At 42.6% G+C, this 17,714-nt stretch overlaps 1 protein-coding gene across 3 annotated transcripts; it reads right to left on the reverse strand.

The window, feature by feature from the left end:
• Nucleotides 1-2,527: 2,527 nt before the first annotated feature.
• Nucleotides 2,528-14,426, reverse strand: LOC112071022 (ribosomal protein S6 kinase beta-2). 3 transcript variants are annotated; one of them, XM_024138470.2, is made up of 16 exons: nt 14,214-14,426; nt 13,283-13,337; nt 12,955-12,992; nt 9,210-9,324; nt 8,983-9,051; nt 8,574-8,721; nt 8,348-8,405; nt 8,051-8,151; nt 7,827-7,917; nt 6,717-6,807; nt 6,417-6,524; nt 6,091-6,153; nt 5,763-5,840; nt 5,128-5,235; nt 4,505-4,617; nt 2,528-2,815 (listed from the first exon to the last, which is right to left on the reverse strand). In XM_024138470.2, the coding sequence occupies exons 2-16, from the start codon at nt 13,334-13,336 to the stop codon at nt 2,623-2,625; spliced, it is 1,428 nt and encodes a 475-aa protein (XP_023994238.1). In that variant the 5' UTR covers nt 13,337; nt 14,214-14,426; the 3' UTR covers nt 2,528-2,622. The 3 variants fall into 3 exon arrangements, with proteins under 3 accessions (XP_023994238.1, XP_070295314.1, XP_023994239.1); XM_070439213.1 differs by having other exon boundaries at nt 14,365-14,384; XM_024138471.2 differs by lacking the exons at nt 12,955-12,992; nt 13,283-13,337; nt 14,214-14,426 and adding an exon at nt 12,836-12,937.
• Nucleotides 14,427-17,714: the final 3,288 nt, after the last annotated feature.

A 17,714-nucleotide genomic window follows, 5' to 3' on the forward strand; every position in this document is an offset into this window, starting at 1 on the left:
ATAGCCATTCAATCAGTTTAGTGAAGAGAAAACAGAACATTCTGCTGCATTGACCTCCATTGAAAAAGTGCAAGGGCGCCAAAATACACCGAGTACACAAAACATTAAGAACACCTGCTCTTTCCATGACAGACAGACCAGATGAATCCAGGTGAAAGCTATGATCCCATATTGATGTCACTTCTTAAATCCACTTCAAATCAGTGTAGATGAAGGGGAGACAGATAAAGTAGGGATTTCCCCCCCCAACTTAACGTTAAGGTGTCCCTAATGTTTGGTGTACTCAGTGTATTTGACCGCAACCGTACGTGTGCAAGAGAAAGTTTTCAGTGATTATTTAATCAGTGTTAGAATTATTCAATTATTAGGACTGACCCACAGGTCAACAGCACAGTTAGGGAAATATATCCCACATTACCTCTAGACTATGGAGGCTTTTGTTCAATTCCTGTGACAGACAGATGGACTGACCATACAGAGCCAGACAGACATGGCATTAAACCAAAATGAATACCAGAGTCCAGACATTCAATATGTCTTTATTCTTCAGGATTCTGCAACCCAATCTTCCTCACCACATTAGCCAGAAAAAAATCGAATCAAATATTCCACTTTGATCCAGAAAATATCAGTCCATTAAATAATACTATATTTCAATGAAATATACATTTGTCAATATTATTTCCCTCCCCAGACCAATATATGACATATAGATAAGAGGTCTTGTGTCCTCCAAAACGAGTCCTCACAATTGTAAGACAGGATGGTTTATGAAAGAGCCATGGATAAACAGAGTTCGCCAAGAATGTGAACGGGTGCCACGTTGACACCAGACCTGGGTTCAAAAATCAAATAGTATCCATTTTCTTTCATCATTTGATTGAGGCTGACTGGAGCGCCAGATGGGCAGAGTTCCGACCATTGGTCCCATTTCGCCAGACAAGCTCAATCAAGCAGAGCTAAAGCGGTTAGAAAACAAATACTATTTGAACCCAGGTCTGCCCACATATACAACAGTTTGCTAGAACTATGGTTCTACGTGACATGAGTAAAGTAAATGGTAGGAGTGCATGTTGAAAATAAAAGGCTAATTCAACATCGCTTCAGACACATGGGACTCATACATATGAGCCGGATTGCGTCACAGCTGTAATACGAGCTCATGTACAAATGCGGTCGTTCCCATAAATCAAAAAATACTATATATTTTAAAGATGATCTTTAAGCTGAGTGTCTATTTTACACAAGTGTTTTTGGAAATGTGCGTCATTCAATACTTTAATTCCTGCATTATGACAATGATCACTAGCCTAAAATGAACCATTTAGAGGTCGACTTTGGGAACGAAATACGGTCCAACTCTGCCTATTTCTCAACTTCCAAACAGAAAATGGGCTGTGCCTTTGGTGGTTCATTGATGTGTTTTTCTGGTCATGCGTGCCGCGACCAAGTTCGCTACGCTAGCCAACGTAGCTAGCCAGGAACTCCTCCAGTACATGTGGACGACATGTCACATGATTTGTTTTATGCCAGAAACTGTGGAGCTCAGGGAGAAATGCCACTTCTGTAGTGAAATGTCTTATTCATCATTTTTTTTTAATTTTTTTAAAGCATTACATAACCTGGTATGATAGTGCATTGATCAGTTATACAGTTTAAAGCTGTTATTTCTGCCCAAAGTCGACCTTTAACATTTTGATAACAGCAATGTCAAATGCTTTGGCAGTAGTTGGTGTTCTCTTTGCTTATGTGCCAAGTTGAGAAACATTTCAAGTGAAGTGGCTGGATCCCAAACTGATAACTCGACCCGTTCCCTAAACTCTTGTGGACTTCCCTTAGTGGGTCTGTGACAACTGGACATGTAAAAGCAGTGGCTGGCCCTCGTAGCGTAAGCAAGGTCAGGGTCAATTCCATTTCAAGTCAATTCAGGAATTAACAGATATTGACCCCACCCTTGGTAGCTGGTTCTGACTAGAGGGAGTACAGCTACGACCAAAAGTTACTTTTATGCTGCAGGTTAGGATCATTAACGTGGCAGGTTAGGAGACCTAGGTTAAGAAAAAGGTTAGGGTTCGCTAAAATGATCTCCTAACCTGCTACGAAAAGTCACGTCCGGTCGTAGTACTTCCCTCTAGTCACAACCCTGGTAGGTGGCGGTGGGCACCAGCCCAGCACTAACACATCTGATTCTACTAGACTAATCAGCAAGACCTGAATCAGGTGTGTTAGTGCTTGGCTGGAACAAAGAGCTATACACCCTGTAGCTCTTCAAAATGACCACTAAGCTCACCCCCATTCAGACCTCAAAGGAATGAGTCAACGAGGGTATAAGGGGAAGGGCGAGTGCGCAGTATGGGGTTTGGGACTCAGCCTATGAGAAACACAGGGCCTCCTGAGGACGGCCGCGTTCCAGACGGACTAGCAGTCGTCTGCCCGATGTCACAATGCCTGGATAGGTGTTAAACATATCAGCTAACCACATCGTATGATATAGCAACCAGCGCCCAACTGTCGATGAAGTGGCAGTCAGCCATTGGTGGATGCGCGCGGCACGACTGCAAAGTAAATCGGCCTGGAACGCGGCCAAAAGCTCGGACTCCTCCTGACTCCGCCTACTCCAGTTCATCTCCGGTTACCCTTCTGCTTCTTGTTCCGGCCCGGCGTGCGGATTGGCTGCGTGGCGCCGTTGTCAGTGGGCGGGGCGGTTGGCGGGAGATGGAACGAGGTCTGGGAGAGAAGGTCCGACTCGCTCTCTCCTCCCCCTGATCCTCCTGTGGACTTGGCGAACGACCCGGGGAGAGAGAACTTGAGAGGACTGAGGAGAGAGAAGAAGAACAATAATAGAAAGAAATGAGACATTAGATAAGGGAAATACATATAAATCATGGGGTGGGGTTGAGGTGTGTGTGTGTATATTATATATATATATATATATATGGCGTGCATGTTTATGCATATACACTACCCTAAGTATTTATTTGGACAGTGAAGCTAAATCCTTTCATTTGTCTTTATACTCCAGCATTTTGGATTTGAGATCAAATGTTTCATATGAGGCGACAGTACAGACAGTACAGCCACCTTTTATTTTAAAGTATTTTCATACATATCTGTTTTACCGTAAAGAAATGAAAGCACTTTATGTATCTAGTCTCCCCCATTTGAAGGTCTCATATGTATTTGGACAAATTCACTTAGTGTATTAAAGTAGTCAAAAGTGTAGTATTTGGTCCCATAATCCTAACACATGACTACATTACGCGTGTCACTCCAAAAACTTGTTGAATGCATTTGTGGTTTGGTTTCATTTCAGATTATTTTGTGCCTTACAGATATTAATTTGAAATAACTGTCATTTGAGTCACTTTTATTGTAAACAAGAATAGAATATGTTTCTGAACACTTCTACATTAATATGTACGCCATCATGATTATGGATAATCACAAATTAAAATCGTGAATAATGAAGTCTGAGAGGGTTAGGCATAAATATCATTCCCCTCCCCCCAAAAAGTGTTAACCTCCCCTGTTATTGGTAATGGTGAGAGGTTATCATGTTATGGGGGTACAGTGCCTTCAGAAAGTATTCACACACCCCAAATGTATATATTGAGATTGTGTCACTGGCCTACAGACAATACCTCATAATGTCAAAGTGGAATTATTTTTTAGACATTTTTTTTTTTAAATTAATTGAAAATGAAAAGGCACAAACATTTCTAAAAATGTTTAAAAAAATTAACTTTATGTCCTGAATACAAAGCGTTATGTTTGGGGCAAATCCAACACATGACTGTGTACCACTCTCCATATTTTCAAGCATGGTGGTGGCTGCATCATGTTATGGGTATGTTCATCATCTGCAAGGACTAGGGTTTTTTCGGGGGGGGGGGGATAAAAAACATCCTAGAGGAAAACCAGGTTCAGATTGATTTTCAGACTGGGAGACAAATTCACCTTTCAACAGGACAATTACCTAAAACACAAGGCCAAATATACACTGGAGTTGCTTACCAAGATGACATTGAATGTTCCTGAGTGGCTAGTTACAGTTTTGACTTAAATCTATTTGAAAATCTATGGCAAGACTGGAAAATGGCTGTCTAGCAATGATCAACAACCAACTTGACAGTGCTTGAAGATTTTAAAGAATAATTGAATTCAGGCTTCAATAACAAAATGTGGAATAAGTTGAGGGGTACGAATACTTTCTGCTAGAGATATGGGACCAAACACTAAAATGTTGATTACTTTAAACACACTAAGTGAATATGTCCAAATACTTATGACACATTCAAAATGGGGAGACTAAACGGTAAAACAGATATGTGAAAATACCCTCAAATTTAAAAAAAGGTGGATTTCTGTACTGCCGCCTCATATGAAACATTTGATCTCAAATCCAAAATGCTGGAGTAGAGCCAAATTAAAATATATAGCTTCAGTCAAAAACAAATCCGAAGGCGAGTGTATGTCCGTGCATACGTGTGTGTGTGTGTGTCACCTGATGGGGGTGCGTGGACTGCTGTTGTGTCTGCGTACGGGACGTGTCCGTGGCTCAAAGGAGAAGCCCTCCTTCAGACTCTCCAACACAGAGGGAGCCACATAGGTAAAACCCTGACAGACAACATCCATTAATTAATTATATAGGATGACTAGTCATTCCAGCAACACTTTCACTACTGTTGGTTTGGGAAAGACCAGAATAAGAGGTGTTTTATTAAAGGTGAGAACAGGGTCGCGTTCAATAATACTCGCAACTGAAACCGTTTTAAAACTAAAACACAACCTTTTATTGGACTAGTCCCCATTTGTCAATTTTGTTCCGTTTAGTGCCAAATGAACATGACCCATGTGTCAGGTTGAGAAGAAAGCGTGAACCCATGACAGAGAGAGGATGTGAAAAGAGGGAAATTACTGAAGGAAAAGATGAAGGGAGCAAAAGGCGAGAGATGGAGCGGTGAAAAAGGTGGACAACGGAGGTAATCGTGGTCCCGTGTGGCCCAGTTGGTAGAGTGTGGCGCTTGCAATGCCATGTGTGACCAGTACTGAAAATGTATGCACTCACTACTGTAAGTTACTCTGGATAAGAGCATCTGTTAAAGGACTMAAATGTAAAAGTCTCACAGTGAAGGCGTGTTCGTGCTGGTGGCTGATTGTGGAGTCGTCAGGACTGTCCACCGGAGTCTGCTTGGTGAACCTTGTGTCAAACTGACTCACGTCCTCATCCGACTGCTACAGGGGGTGAAGCGAGAGAGAGGAGAAAAAGAGAAGGGGAAGTGGTTGAATAGAGAGAGAAATGGTAAGAGAAGATAAATAAATGCGGGGGATGAGAGTACGTTTACATGCACACTAATAATTAGATCTTCAACTGATTATGGCAGTAGGCCGAGCACAGCAATAGTCATGTAAAGACTTTACTCTGCTTATCATAATCTAAGTAAGGTCAAAATCAAAGTAAGCATACGCCGATTAAAACACCTGGTTTTCTGAGCAATCGTTTGAATTATTAGGAGGTGTAAAACAGCTCAATTGGTGTCCCAGCAGCGCAAGCCTCCGTCTAATGTACGAGTGAAGTGAGTTCGAGTGCATGTAACCGTACTCAGAGGGATGGAGAAACTGTGCTCAGAGTGTCATGCCACAGTTTCAAACTTCACAGGTACCTCCTCAATTATTTAAAAAGACCCAGTACAGATTTGACATGTTAGCTATTGAATAAAAAAGGGACTGTTGAGAGAGTGACAGTAGTATAGTGGTCGTACCAGGCATGGCTTGTAGGGCGGCTCACACCTCTTATTCAGCAGGTCGTCCCAGTTGATGTGTCTGAAGAAGGGATGCTTCTGTAAAACCGGCAAAAAAAATAAAAACACGCAGCACTTAGAATCTATCCCTGTACAACGCAGGTATAGGCTCATGAACTATTGGATTTTGTTCAATTGCCATCAGTATTAGCGCTGATCATAAAGCAGGGTCAGGGTACATTTCATTTCAGTCAATTCAAGGAGGTAGACATTTCTGTTCACTTCCTGAATTGACCCCAAGCCTATCACAAAAGGTTGACGATGTCAATAGAAAACGTCTGTCTATCACCTGTATGTCTTTGCAGTCTGCCGCACTGGAGCCTAGCCTCTGAAGAGGACTCTTCTTCAGCAGCTACACACAGAGACAAAAAAGATGGAGAGAGCGAGATGATTATATATGTCACTTGCTTTGGCAATGTAAACATATGTTCCCCTGCCAATGAAGCCCTTTGAATTACATTGAACTGAGAGAGATGAAGAAAAAGAGATGTAGCGAGAGAGGAGAGACAGAACAAGAGAGAGTAAAGGCAGTGGGTGAGAGAGAAATTGACCTCTATTCTTAGGATGATGAATGTTCTTCAACCTAACCAGGTGGAGAGGTGTGGGAGTCTCTACCTTTTTGATCATGTCTCGGGCGTCCAGTGTGAGGTAGGGCGGTAGGTTGAGTTTACACTTCAAGATCTTATCAATGGTCTTCTTCCTGTTCTCAGCAGTGAACGGAGGCTACGAGGGAGTGACGGGGACAGGCGGGAAGACCACAGAGGTTTGAGTCAAACGTCTTTCAAATGGTATCTGATTGGTTTAGAATAGTGGCTTACTGTACTTAACACTCAGAAGCATCAAAAACGTTCCCAATAATTTTTCCTTCATTCATGTAGGCGCTCTCCCTCCCCCTTCTCTCTGTCTGTCTCTCACCGAGCCCGTCATCATGTCATACATCAGGGCTCCAAGACTCCACCAGTCCACCGCCCGGTTGTGTCCTGTACGCGTCAGAATCTCTGGAGCCCTGAGAGCGAGAGAGGTGGAGGGCGAGAAAATGTAAGAGGGAAAGAGTGAGGGGATAGAGAACGCAGGGAAGAGACTTAAGTAGAAGAGTCATAAGCATTGGCTGTGATTCGATTCTCAACCTTCTCCTAGAAGTGTGAACTGTTCACTCCCCTTCATGGATTGAAAGAGAACCCAATATGCGACAGATTTGTATGCGAATATCCTAAAATCCGAATAAATAAAATCTGCACATTTTCCCCACCAAACAGAATTGGTGCGGATAAAAAAAAAAAAAAAAAAAAATCAGTGTGTGATGACGTAGTGCACGCAAAAAGTAATTTTTCGCTTAAGTTTTCATGTACGGAACCAAAATCTAAAATTCTGTGTTTCATTAGCATTTTCAACTCTACCTACAGTTTTGTCACAAACTGTCGCGTTAAATAGCAAATGTACCTACCCCGGTCTTGGCACGTGCGCTCAGATAGCGTGCGCGCAGGTAAGCTAGTCTACATGAATAGATAAATAGATTCTATTTTGGATAAGAATATTTTTATATGTCAAGCATCGATCATCATGTGACCAGAATCAGACTCCATATTTATTGGAAAAAAGCATCAAGATCAATGTGACCTTTCACCCCCCCTGTRAAGTTTATCATAAGTAACGTCATCTGTAKCCTAATAAATTGAATGGTTTTGCCCAGTCGTAGTGGGACGACCACACACCATATCATCTCGTGACTCTCAAGTTTACTTCAATATGATGGTTATTACATCAATATGTGCGCATAAAGGAGTTTCCACCGCCATTTCTCGTATAATTCATTTTACAGAAACAAAAAGATGTCGATTCAACAAATTATCTGTTCGCATTACTGTCTAGCTACCCCCCCTTTATAAAATTGTACCATCATAACTGTTGTGATTTATTTTATTTACGCTATGACTTTAACTCGCATAAAAACAGTGGCTAAAAATGTAGTTAGTGTAAGGAAAATGGTGGAAATGTCACACTAGGCCATGCAGCCCATGGACTCACATGTACTCTATGGTCCCACAGAAGGTGTGAGTGACCGCTCCGTCGTGAATGGACTCCTTACACAGGCCAAAGTCAGTCAGCTTGATGTGTCCTGGGAGACAGAAACACAATATCTGTGTCAATTCTAAATTCTAACATTAATCCAATCCATAGCAGATCAATTATCAAAAAATATACTATTTTAATCTCACGGACATTGATTTCTACGTAACAGACAGACACACCTTGGTGGTTCAGCATGATATTCTCTGGTTTGAGGTCTCGGTAGATGATTCCATTTGAGTGGAGGTGTCCCAAGGCAAGCACGATCTCGCCCAGATAAAAACTGTTTGTCAAAGAGGGAAAAACATTTATTAAACACTCCTCTTTACGCATGCGCAACACATACTGTCAAACTATTATCTCATCTTCTCCTCCTCTCTTCTACAAAATGTTGACATGGAAATCCACTGGCCTCAGSCTCACACTTGTATCCTTTCTCAATGATAACCTGAAACTAAGCAGCTCTCGCTTGCTTTTACCAGGCTGTGTCCTCCATGAAGATTCCTTCTTTCTCCAGCTGCATGAACAGTTCTCCACCTGATAAACAAAAACAAGATGAAGGAGACAGAGCAATAGAAGTGTGGAAGTTGAAGTGGCAGGATTCAGAGATAGACATGGTTGTCCTACCCAGGTCCCCTCCCTCCCTCCAGGATGAGGTCAAAAGCATACAGCAGGTCCCTCTCCCTCCCTTCCCCCGTCGCTCACCACTGAGACACTCCAGGATGAGGTAGAGTTTACCCCCGGTCTGGAAGGCGTACAGCAGGTCCACGATGAAGGGGTGCCGCACCGTCTCCAGAACCTCCCGCTCTGCACGCGTGTGGGCCGTGTCCTTGGCGTTACACACGATCTTCGCCTGGCAGGGAGAGAACGAGAGGGATGGGTGGAAGGAGAGAACGAGAGGGATGGGTGGAAGGAGAGAACGAGAGGGATGGGTGGAAGGAGAGAACGAGAGGGATGGGTGGAAGGAGAGAACGGGATGGGTGGAAGGAGAGAAAGGAGGAGGGGGTGGAGATAGGAGAAAGTCAGTTGTGTATTTAGAGATATTACATTTTGCCCTGGTACCGTAGCAATGTTTAGAGCATTCTTTTGGTTGATTAAGAGGAATCGTATGTACCTTCTTTAAAACCTTCATTGCGAATATCTTCCCTGTCTGTGCACCCTGCACTTTCCGTACCTGGAAAACCTGCAAGTCGAAATACAATTGTTAAATAGGTCGATGACAAACGGGATGAGTTTCTGATCAAGAGCATGGTGTATATCGAAGTACATTGTGAAGCTGAAACTCTTAGAAATGCAAACACGCACTGATTAACCGACAAGTGCGCACGCRCACACACAAACCTTGCCATAGCCCCCCTTGCCCAGCACACTTAGCAGCTCAAAGCTGTCTGGTCCGATCCTCTCACTGTCTCTGTTGACAATGGCACTGGTCAGCTCTATCTCTTCTGTCTGAACACTAAGTGAGAGGGGGATAAGAGAGAGTTAGGAAGAGGGGAATGAGTGAGGGTGAGTTTAAAGGATTCAGTGAAAGATCAAATCAAATTGTATTAGTCACATGCGCCGAATACAACAGGTGTACACCTTACAGTGAAATGCTTACTTACGAGCCACTAACCAACAATGCAGTTGCAAATGAGTAAGAATAAAAGTAACAAGTAATTAAAGAGCAGCAGTAAAATAACAATAGCCAGACAACACAAAGGGGGGTACCGGTACAGAGTCAATGTGCAGGGGCACCGGTTAGTTGAGGTAATATGTACATGTAGGTAAAATTATTAAAGTGACTATGCATAGATGATAACAACAGAGAGTTACAGCAGTGTAAGAGGGGGGAAGGGGGGCAATGCAAATAGTCTGGGTAGCCATTTAATTAGATGTTCAGGAGTCTTATGGCTTGGGTGTAGAAGCTGTTAAGAAGCCTCTTGGACCTAGACTTGGTGCTCCGGTACCGCTTGCCGTGCGGTAGCAGAGAGAACAGTCTATGACTAGGGTGGCTGGAGTCTTTGACAATTTTTAGGGCCTTCCTCTGACACCGTCTGGTGTAGAGGTCCTGGATGGCCAGAAGCTTCTTTTAAGTCTCCTGAGGGGAATAGGTTTTGACGTACCCTCTTCACGACTGTCTTKGTGTGCTTGGACCATGTTAGTTTGTTGGCGATGTGGACACCAAGGAACTTGAAGCTCTTAACCTGCTCCACTACAGCCCTKTTGATGAGAATGGGGGYGTGCTCGGCCCTCTATTTCCTGTAGYCCACAATCATCTCCTTTGTCTTGATCACGTTGAGCGAGAGGTGTATATCCTGGCACCACACAGCCAGGTCTCTGACCTCCTCCCTATAGGCTGTCTCGTCATTGTCGGTGATCAGGCCTACCACTGCTGTGTCATCTGCAAACTTAATGATGGTTTGGAGTCGTGCCTGGCTGTGCAGTCATGAGTGAACAGGGAGTACAGGAGAGGACTGAGCACACACCCCTGAGGGGCCCGTGTTGAGGATCAGTGTGGCGGATGTGTTGTTACCTACCCTTACCACCTGGGGGTGGCCGTCAGGAAGTCCAGGATCCAGTTGCAGAGGGAGGTGTTTAGTCCCAGGGTCCTTCGCTTATTGATGAGCTTTGAGGGCACTATGGTGTTGAATGCTGAGCTGTAGTCAATGAATAGCATTCTCACATAGGTGTTCCTTTTGTCCAGGTGGGAAAGGGCAGTGTGGAGTACAATAGAGATTGCATCATCTGTGGATCTGTTAGGGCGGTATGGAAATTGGAGTGAGTCTAGGGTTTCTGGGATAATGGTGTTGATGTGAGCCATGACCAGCCTTTCAAAGCACTTCATGGCTACAGATGTGAGTGCTACAGGTCGGTAGTCATTTAGGYAGGTAACAGTGTTCTTGGGCACAGGGACTATGGTGGTCTGCTTAAAACATGTTGATATTACAGACTGTCAGTGATGACACGTGGCAGTTGGTCAGCGCATGCTCACAGTACACGTACTGGTAATCCGTCTGGCCCTGCTGCCTTGTGAATGCTGACCTGTTTAAAGGTCTTACATCGGCTGCGGACAGCGTGATCACACAGTCTTCCGGAACAGCTGGTGCTCTCAAGCATGTTTCAGTGTTATTTGCCTCGAAACGAACATAAGTAGTTTAGCTCATCTAGTAGGCTCGTGCCACTGCGCAGCTCCCGGCTGTGCTTCCCTTTGTAGTATGTAATGGTTTGCAAGCCCTGCCACATCCGTCGAGCATCTGAGCCAGTGTTGTAAGATTCGATCTTAGTCCTGTATTGACGCTTTGCCTGTTTAAGGGTTCGTCAGAGGGCATAGCGGGATTTCTTATAAGCTTCGGGGTTAGAGTCCCGCTCCTTGAAAGCAGCAGCTCTAGCCTGTGGCTCGACGCGGATGTTGCCTGGATTCCATGGCTTTTGGTTGGGGTATGTACGTACAGTCACTGTGGGGATGACGTTGTCGATGCACTTATTGATGAAGCCAATGACTGATGTGGTGTACTCCTCAATGCCATTGGAGGAATCCCAGAACATATCCCAGTCTGTGCTAGCAAAACAGTCCTGTAGTTTGGCATCTGCTTCATCTGACCACTTTTTCATTGATTGAGTCACTGGTGCTTCCTGCTTTAATTTTTGTTCGGTTCTATTTCTCAGAGTAAAAACACTCAACGGACAATATGAAAGCTTAACCAAGTGTATTCTGCCCAGAGGGTCAATACAGCTGCATTCAGACAAATACATGTTTCCACCACCACAAATATATATATACACTTCAATTTAGGCACTCCTTCTCTCCAATATTTTATGGTTCGACAGGAAGACGCAATGGTTTATTACCTTAAGGGGATCTGACCTGACCTCAACCCCCTTGATGCTTAATCCAAAGATCTCCACCCGTATCCCCTCTAGCAATCCTGTGACTTCCTCCCATCCACCCCAACACATGCCAAAGCCATCTGGCTCCTACAGATAAACCTTAACTTCTGATGTAAAAAACAGTCTCTATCACTACTTAGATACTATACTTCTGAGTATAACAATGTCCCAAGTTTAACCCAGAATCTGACAGTTTGTAAGCAGGAATCAGGAGGATAGAATTATGGTCAGATTTGCCAAAATGAGGAGAGGGAGAGCTTTGTACACATCTCTGTGTGTGGAGTAAAGGTGGTCCAGAGTTTTCCCCCCCTCTGGTTGCACATTTAACATGCTGATAGAAATTTGTTAAGACGGATTTAAGTTTCCCTGCATGAAAGTCTCCGGCTACTAGGAGCGCCGCCTCTGGGTGAGCGTTTTCCTGTTTGCTTACGGTGGAATAAGCTCATTCAGTGCGGTCAGTGCCAGCATCAGTCTGTGGTGGTACGTAGACAGCCATGAAAAATACAGATAAACTCTCTAGGTAGATAGTGTGGTCTACAGCTTATCATGAGATACTCCACCTCAGGTGAGCAAAACCTTGAGACTTCCTTAGATATCTTGCACCAACTACTATTTACAAAAATACATAATCCGCCGCCGCTGTTCTGTCGATACAGAGTATAACCAGCCAGCTGTATGTTGATAATGTCGTCGTTCAGCCACGACTCCGTGAAGCATAAGATATTACAGTTTTGAATGTCCCATTGGTAGTTTAATCTTCCTTGTAGGTCATCGATTTTATTTTCCAAAGATTGCACGTTTGCTAGCAGAATGGAAGGCAGTGGGGGTTTACTCGATCGCCTACGAATTCTCAGAAGGCAGCCCACCCTCTGGACCCTTTTTCTCTACCTTCTCTTCACGCAAATGACGGGGATCTGGGGAAGCAGTATATCATTCACGTCAGGCTCATTAAAGGAAAAAAAGGATTCTGCCACTTCTTGGTGAGTAATCGCAGTTCTGATGCCCAGATGTTATTTTCGGTCATAAGAGACATTAGCAGCAACATTACATAGAAAATAAGTTAAAGATTAAGTTACAAACAACGGAAAGAAACTAACCAAAAACCACAATTGGTTAKGAATACGTAAATCATCAGCCTTGTTCTCCGGCGCCATCTCGTCAATATAGTCACATGCAAGAATGGTGAACAAGTGACTAAATTCAGAGTTCCACTTACGGGTCTGTCTCTGCTAAGGTGAAGTCACAAACGTCATCCTACAGAGCACAAGAGGGACAGAAGAGAGGGGGTCAAAGTTAATTCACTGTAGAGAAGTGAAGGGTCACTGCCGATAGCATTATTTAATATCACAGAACATGCATACATCTTTGTTTTGGGGAACAACTTTGTAGTTTATATGCTGTTTATTATGGGCGTTTTCTTCACTACACTGAACACAACCCTGATCTGACGCTTTGATAGCAAGTTAGTTATGGAAGCAAGTTAGGGTACCTAACAACAAAAAAGTGTCCTCAAATCCCCAACAAAACAAGTGACAAATCCCCACCTCTGCATCGCTAAGGTCTTCTGACTCCAGGTCAATATCGAAAACACCAGCCATCCTGCGAAATAAATTAGAGTTATAGATTAGCTAGGTGTGATATGTCATTACAAAAACAACGACAGAGAGTTAGCAATGAAACACGCAGTTGTTGTTACTATCCAACTAGCTATGCCTGACATGTGAAAATACTAAGCAGCTACACTGTCAAAGCAGGACAAGAAGCTGGCGTTATCTAACGTTACCCTAGATGGGATCTAGGCAGGCGAATCGGTCTTATGGATGAAGTTTATGCATTAGAGAATATTTCTTACTGGGCCCGCGGGCAGGGATGGCAATGCTAATGCTAGCTAGCTAATGCTGTTGAGCGTTGTCAACAGGCATAGTTGGAGATAGTTGACTAAACTCAACGATTTACGATGGAGTTCAGCGGTGACTAGTCTGGGGGACAGGAGCTCCCGACGTTACAAAGACGTTATCAAAAACTAACTATTTCAGGACTCAAAAGAATAGCCCGCATGGTTGGGTGCTGAAATCAGTAGTTATTGATAAAAACGTAATTTATGTGATGTCGGAGTTCCAGTCCGCTCACAGCCACACTCGTCGCCTCCATCTTAAAATCGCATTATTTAGTTTAATCGGCTAACGTTAGATTCAAGAGAACCAGAGTCAGAGAGCTAGCCAGCTCATGTGAAAGTTCAGACTGTGTTGGAATGTAATGTTAGTAAGACATTAGAGAACCAAGTTTGTTGCGTCACTTGAGCTAGTTAAAATGACAAAATTGACTGTATCAAACATACATATTTATGTAATGATCACATCGGGTTGACAGCTAACGTTACCGCTAGCTAGTTACGTTAACTTATCACCTGTGAGTCGTCTTATGCAGTTAACGTTCGTTAGCTAACCTAGCCTAGCATTTCACCTCGGCTCATACCTTCATTCGTCGTGACCAGAGTCAGTGAGCTTATAAGGAACCCAGGCTGGCTGATTCCACTTTCCTTGCCGTGTCGCTCGGGAACAATCTCGTTTGATCTAAACTGTAGTCATAAATAAGAATACGATTATCTTAAAAAGCTGTCTGTCACCTCGCTCTGGTCCTTGTTGCTGTTCTGATGTTTGTTTCTCTTGGCATGTGTGATTGAACTTTTACCTTTTTTTAGCTACGTCATCAGTAAAAGTCTTGCGATTGGCAGCTTTTTATTTTATAGCAGTACATCAGTTTATGGCACTGTTTTTTATTTTATTATAAACAAAACAGAACAATCAATATACAATGTAAAATCACAAATATAGCAAGATACGTACATGAAAAAAAGTTTATAGAAAAGTGGACATGKGCATTTTGACAAGTGCAGACATGGGTCAGAGAGGCAATTCCCATTGGTGGAAAAAATTGCATTCCAGCTCCATAGAAGCTGTTCAGGGGTCAGGGACATTGTGGTCTCTCCACCAACTGKCTTTATCCCAGTTTCACTATCGAGGTTATGGACATTATGTAATGTCAAAAGAAGCGYACTATATAGGGAATAGAATGCCACGTTTTTGTTATTATAAGGATGACAATGATATTTATATCTCTGGAGACAATTCAACTATTTTATCAAACTGATAAAAAAGTAACAAAACCTAAGAAAAAACCCCACTCCAACAGATGCGTTACCTAGCCTATTTGGAAGTAACAAGCAGTCTTTGTTTTTTGTTATTGTCTCTGGCTTTGTCTGTTTCAATCAAAGGTAGTAGCTCTTTTGGTGGTTTCATTTCTTGGGTAAACAGAAGTGAGAGAGAGAAAGGCCACTTAGGCCTACAACCTATACACCTCTGTGAGTGCAGCTTCCTGCAAGACCAGTCCATAACACACCAGCTCAGAAGCAACTGTTGTTTCACCTATGAGAATACAACACCAAACCATCACACTATGCATGCTACCATTTACGACAAAGCTTCTTTTTTTTTTTTAGGAGGAGGCTTAGGCAATTTTGTATAAAATCATATGTTTCAAGGTATGACGCTGAAGGTTTGCAAATGGCAAACCTGATTTGGGCTGCTAACTTTTTTTTAATAAAGGTGGCCTACATCTGAAAGGAAGTGGAACTTTCCCGGAACTAGTGGTTTTACAAGTAAACATAACTGTCCATTGTCAGACTGGAACCTGTGACCTGTAATTCTGCTAGTAACAGCACACAGAGAATGGCATCTCTTTGGTTTATCTTAATGATTTGTGAGTACAATTTATTGGAATTTCAGAGGGTCTTCTTAATGAATAGCCTGATTTGATTATACATGTTTTTTTCTTCTTCTTTGATTGAAATAGAAAAATTGCCTAATGTGTTGTATTCTATCTATCAAACAGTGTTCATTGTCAAGCCACGGCAGTCTGTGGAGGAGTCTGTGTTTCGAGAGGTCCAGCTTGGAGATACTGCCATTTTGCTCTGTAATATCTCTTACCATTACGAGATAACCTGGTTGAAGCACAAACCTGAGCAGACTCCTGCCGTTTTAATGTGTGTGAGTCTAAATGGTGGAAATATCATCTATGGGCACCGATCCAATCTTCATTTCGAGGCAGAGATTGCCAACAGGTCATTGGCATTGAAAATCAAGACCGTTGAGGATGCAGACCGTGGATTGTATTACTGCATGGGAAAGGTTGGGAAAAGTATGATGCTTGGGGGAGGAAGCAGACTTCACGGTAAGAGGGGATTTTTGCTCGTCAAAAACATACGTGTATTTTTCACAAAATCCTTTTAATATCATGTTTACTCTCACATTCATCTTGGCATCCAGAGCCAAATCTCACTTGCGCTGGCCAGCTACTTAATTTAGAACATTTTAATTGTTAAATCTGTCACAAAATAATATTCTCACTTTATGTTCAGTCTCTCCAACTGTGAACTTTGACGTTTACAAACCTATTCATCATCACTGGGGGTACACCTAATCATCAACCGATCATCGGTTGATGATTAGAACCGATCATCAAGTCATTTATGTCACTATTTTTCAGTGTCTGGCCTTGAAGCTATAAATKAATCTTCTACCACTTATGAACAAGGTAACATAAATCTAGAAACAAAATGATATTACAACTTAAATGCTGTGTCCTACTGCATTCAACACTAACAAAAAGGTAAAGTTAACCCCTGCCTCTCTCCTATACTTCTCCTTTTTAGCTTCGCCTGCATTGTGTAGTTGGACCTCCGGGCTCTCCTTCGCTCATCTGCATGCAGCTGTAGTTGGACTGGGTCTGTTGGGGATGATACTGGCAGTTTGCATCACTCATCACAAGACCAAGAAAAGAAACATGGCAACCTAAACGGTCTGGTCAGAATAAGCTGCTCTGTATGCTTGTCTTGCTCAGTGTGTTTCAGTGTCTGATTACAGTATAATGTATAAGAAACCTGAATGCTATAGTCCTACAGCATGTATTTTGATTATTTATCTTAAGACAAATGATATTGTGGTCAACAGCTCTGGAATTTGGGTCAAGTTTATCAGGAAGGAAGGAATTATTTTGTCTCAGTGTGTAAGATTTCCTGCTGCATATTTTGTCATTGGTATTTGTATTGCACTTGGGCCTTTTGAAATTAAAATAAATAAAAGACTGCATGAGGGCCTGGCCTACAATGTGACTTTATAATAATAGGAAAAGGAGCTAGACTTTTATACTAACTTTCACCTACTGTCTGTCCCACCTCTTTGCAATTTAATCAGAAATGCAAACATGTGTACCGGTAGTCTGTACACTACAAAATATTTTTTTCAGTGAGTTGTTGTACTGTCTATGGAACAAATCAATTAAGTACATGTCCAATGCTCATACAATAATTGGTTCTGTGTGCTGTAAAGCTAGCAAAACAAATCGAAGAGCAGACAGACACCTGTTCTGACCTGTCTGCCTAGCTAAGTCTCAACAGTGCTCAGGTGAGTTATAAGCAGTTTTAGATTGAAATGATGTGTAAATATGCTGTTGCATAATGCCGCTTAATTTAGCATGTTTTTTCCCCAGCTATCCAACAACATTGATAGCTAGCTAGCTAGCCATTGAGCGTGCAAGCATTTAGCTAGCTACCTCTACTTGCTAGCCAGCTAATGTTAGCTAATGTCACCTAGTTTAGCATCTTTTTTGTTGCAGCTATCCGTGCCGGGCCAGACGTGACGTGTATAGCCGTAAAGGACATTTTTGTGACCTTAGTTAACCTTTTCTGCTGCTTTTGAGACACGGTTCAATCCCACCTTGGGGCACTACTTGTTGAGTAATTAAAACACTAAACAATCACAATACTGTAACTACTGGTCACCCTATGTATTATTATTGTAATATGTATTCATTATACAATTCTGTCAGTTATTAATGATAAACATGTTTTACTAGAGTTTTAGGCCTAGATATCTTACAATGTATTTAGATATTTATAGACTGTGTGTGTGAGAGAGA

The sequence above is a fragment of the Salvelinus sp. IW2-2015 genome, unplaced genomic scaffold, assembly GCF_002910315.2.
Source record: "Salvelinus sp. IW2-2015 unplaced genomic scaffold, ASM291031v2 Un_scaffold1497, whole genome shotgun sequence".
Classification (NCBI taxonomy): Eukaryota; Metazoa; Chordata; class Actinopteri; order Salmoniformes; family Salmonidae; genus Salvelinus; species Salvelinus sp. IW2-2015.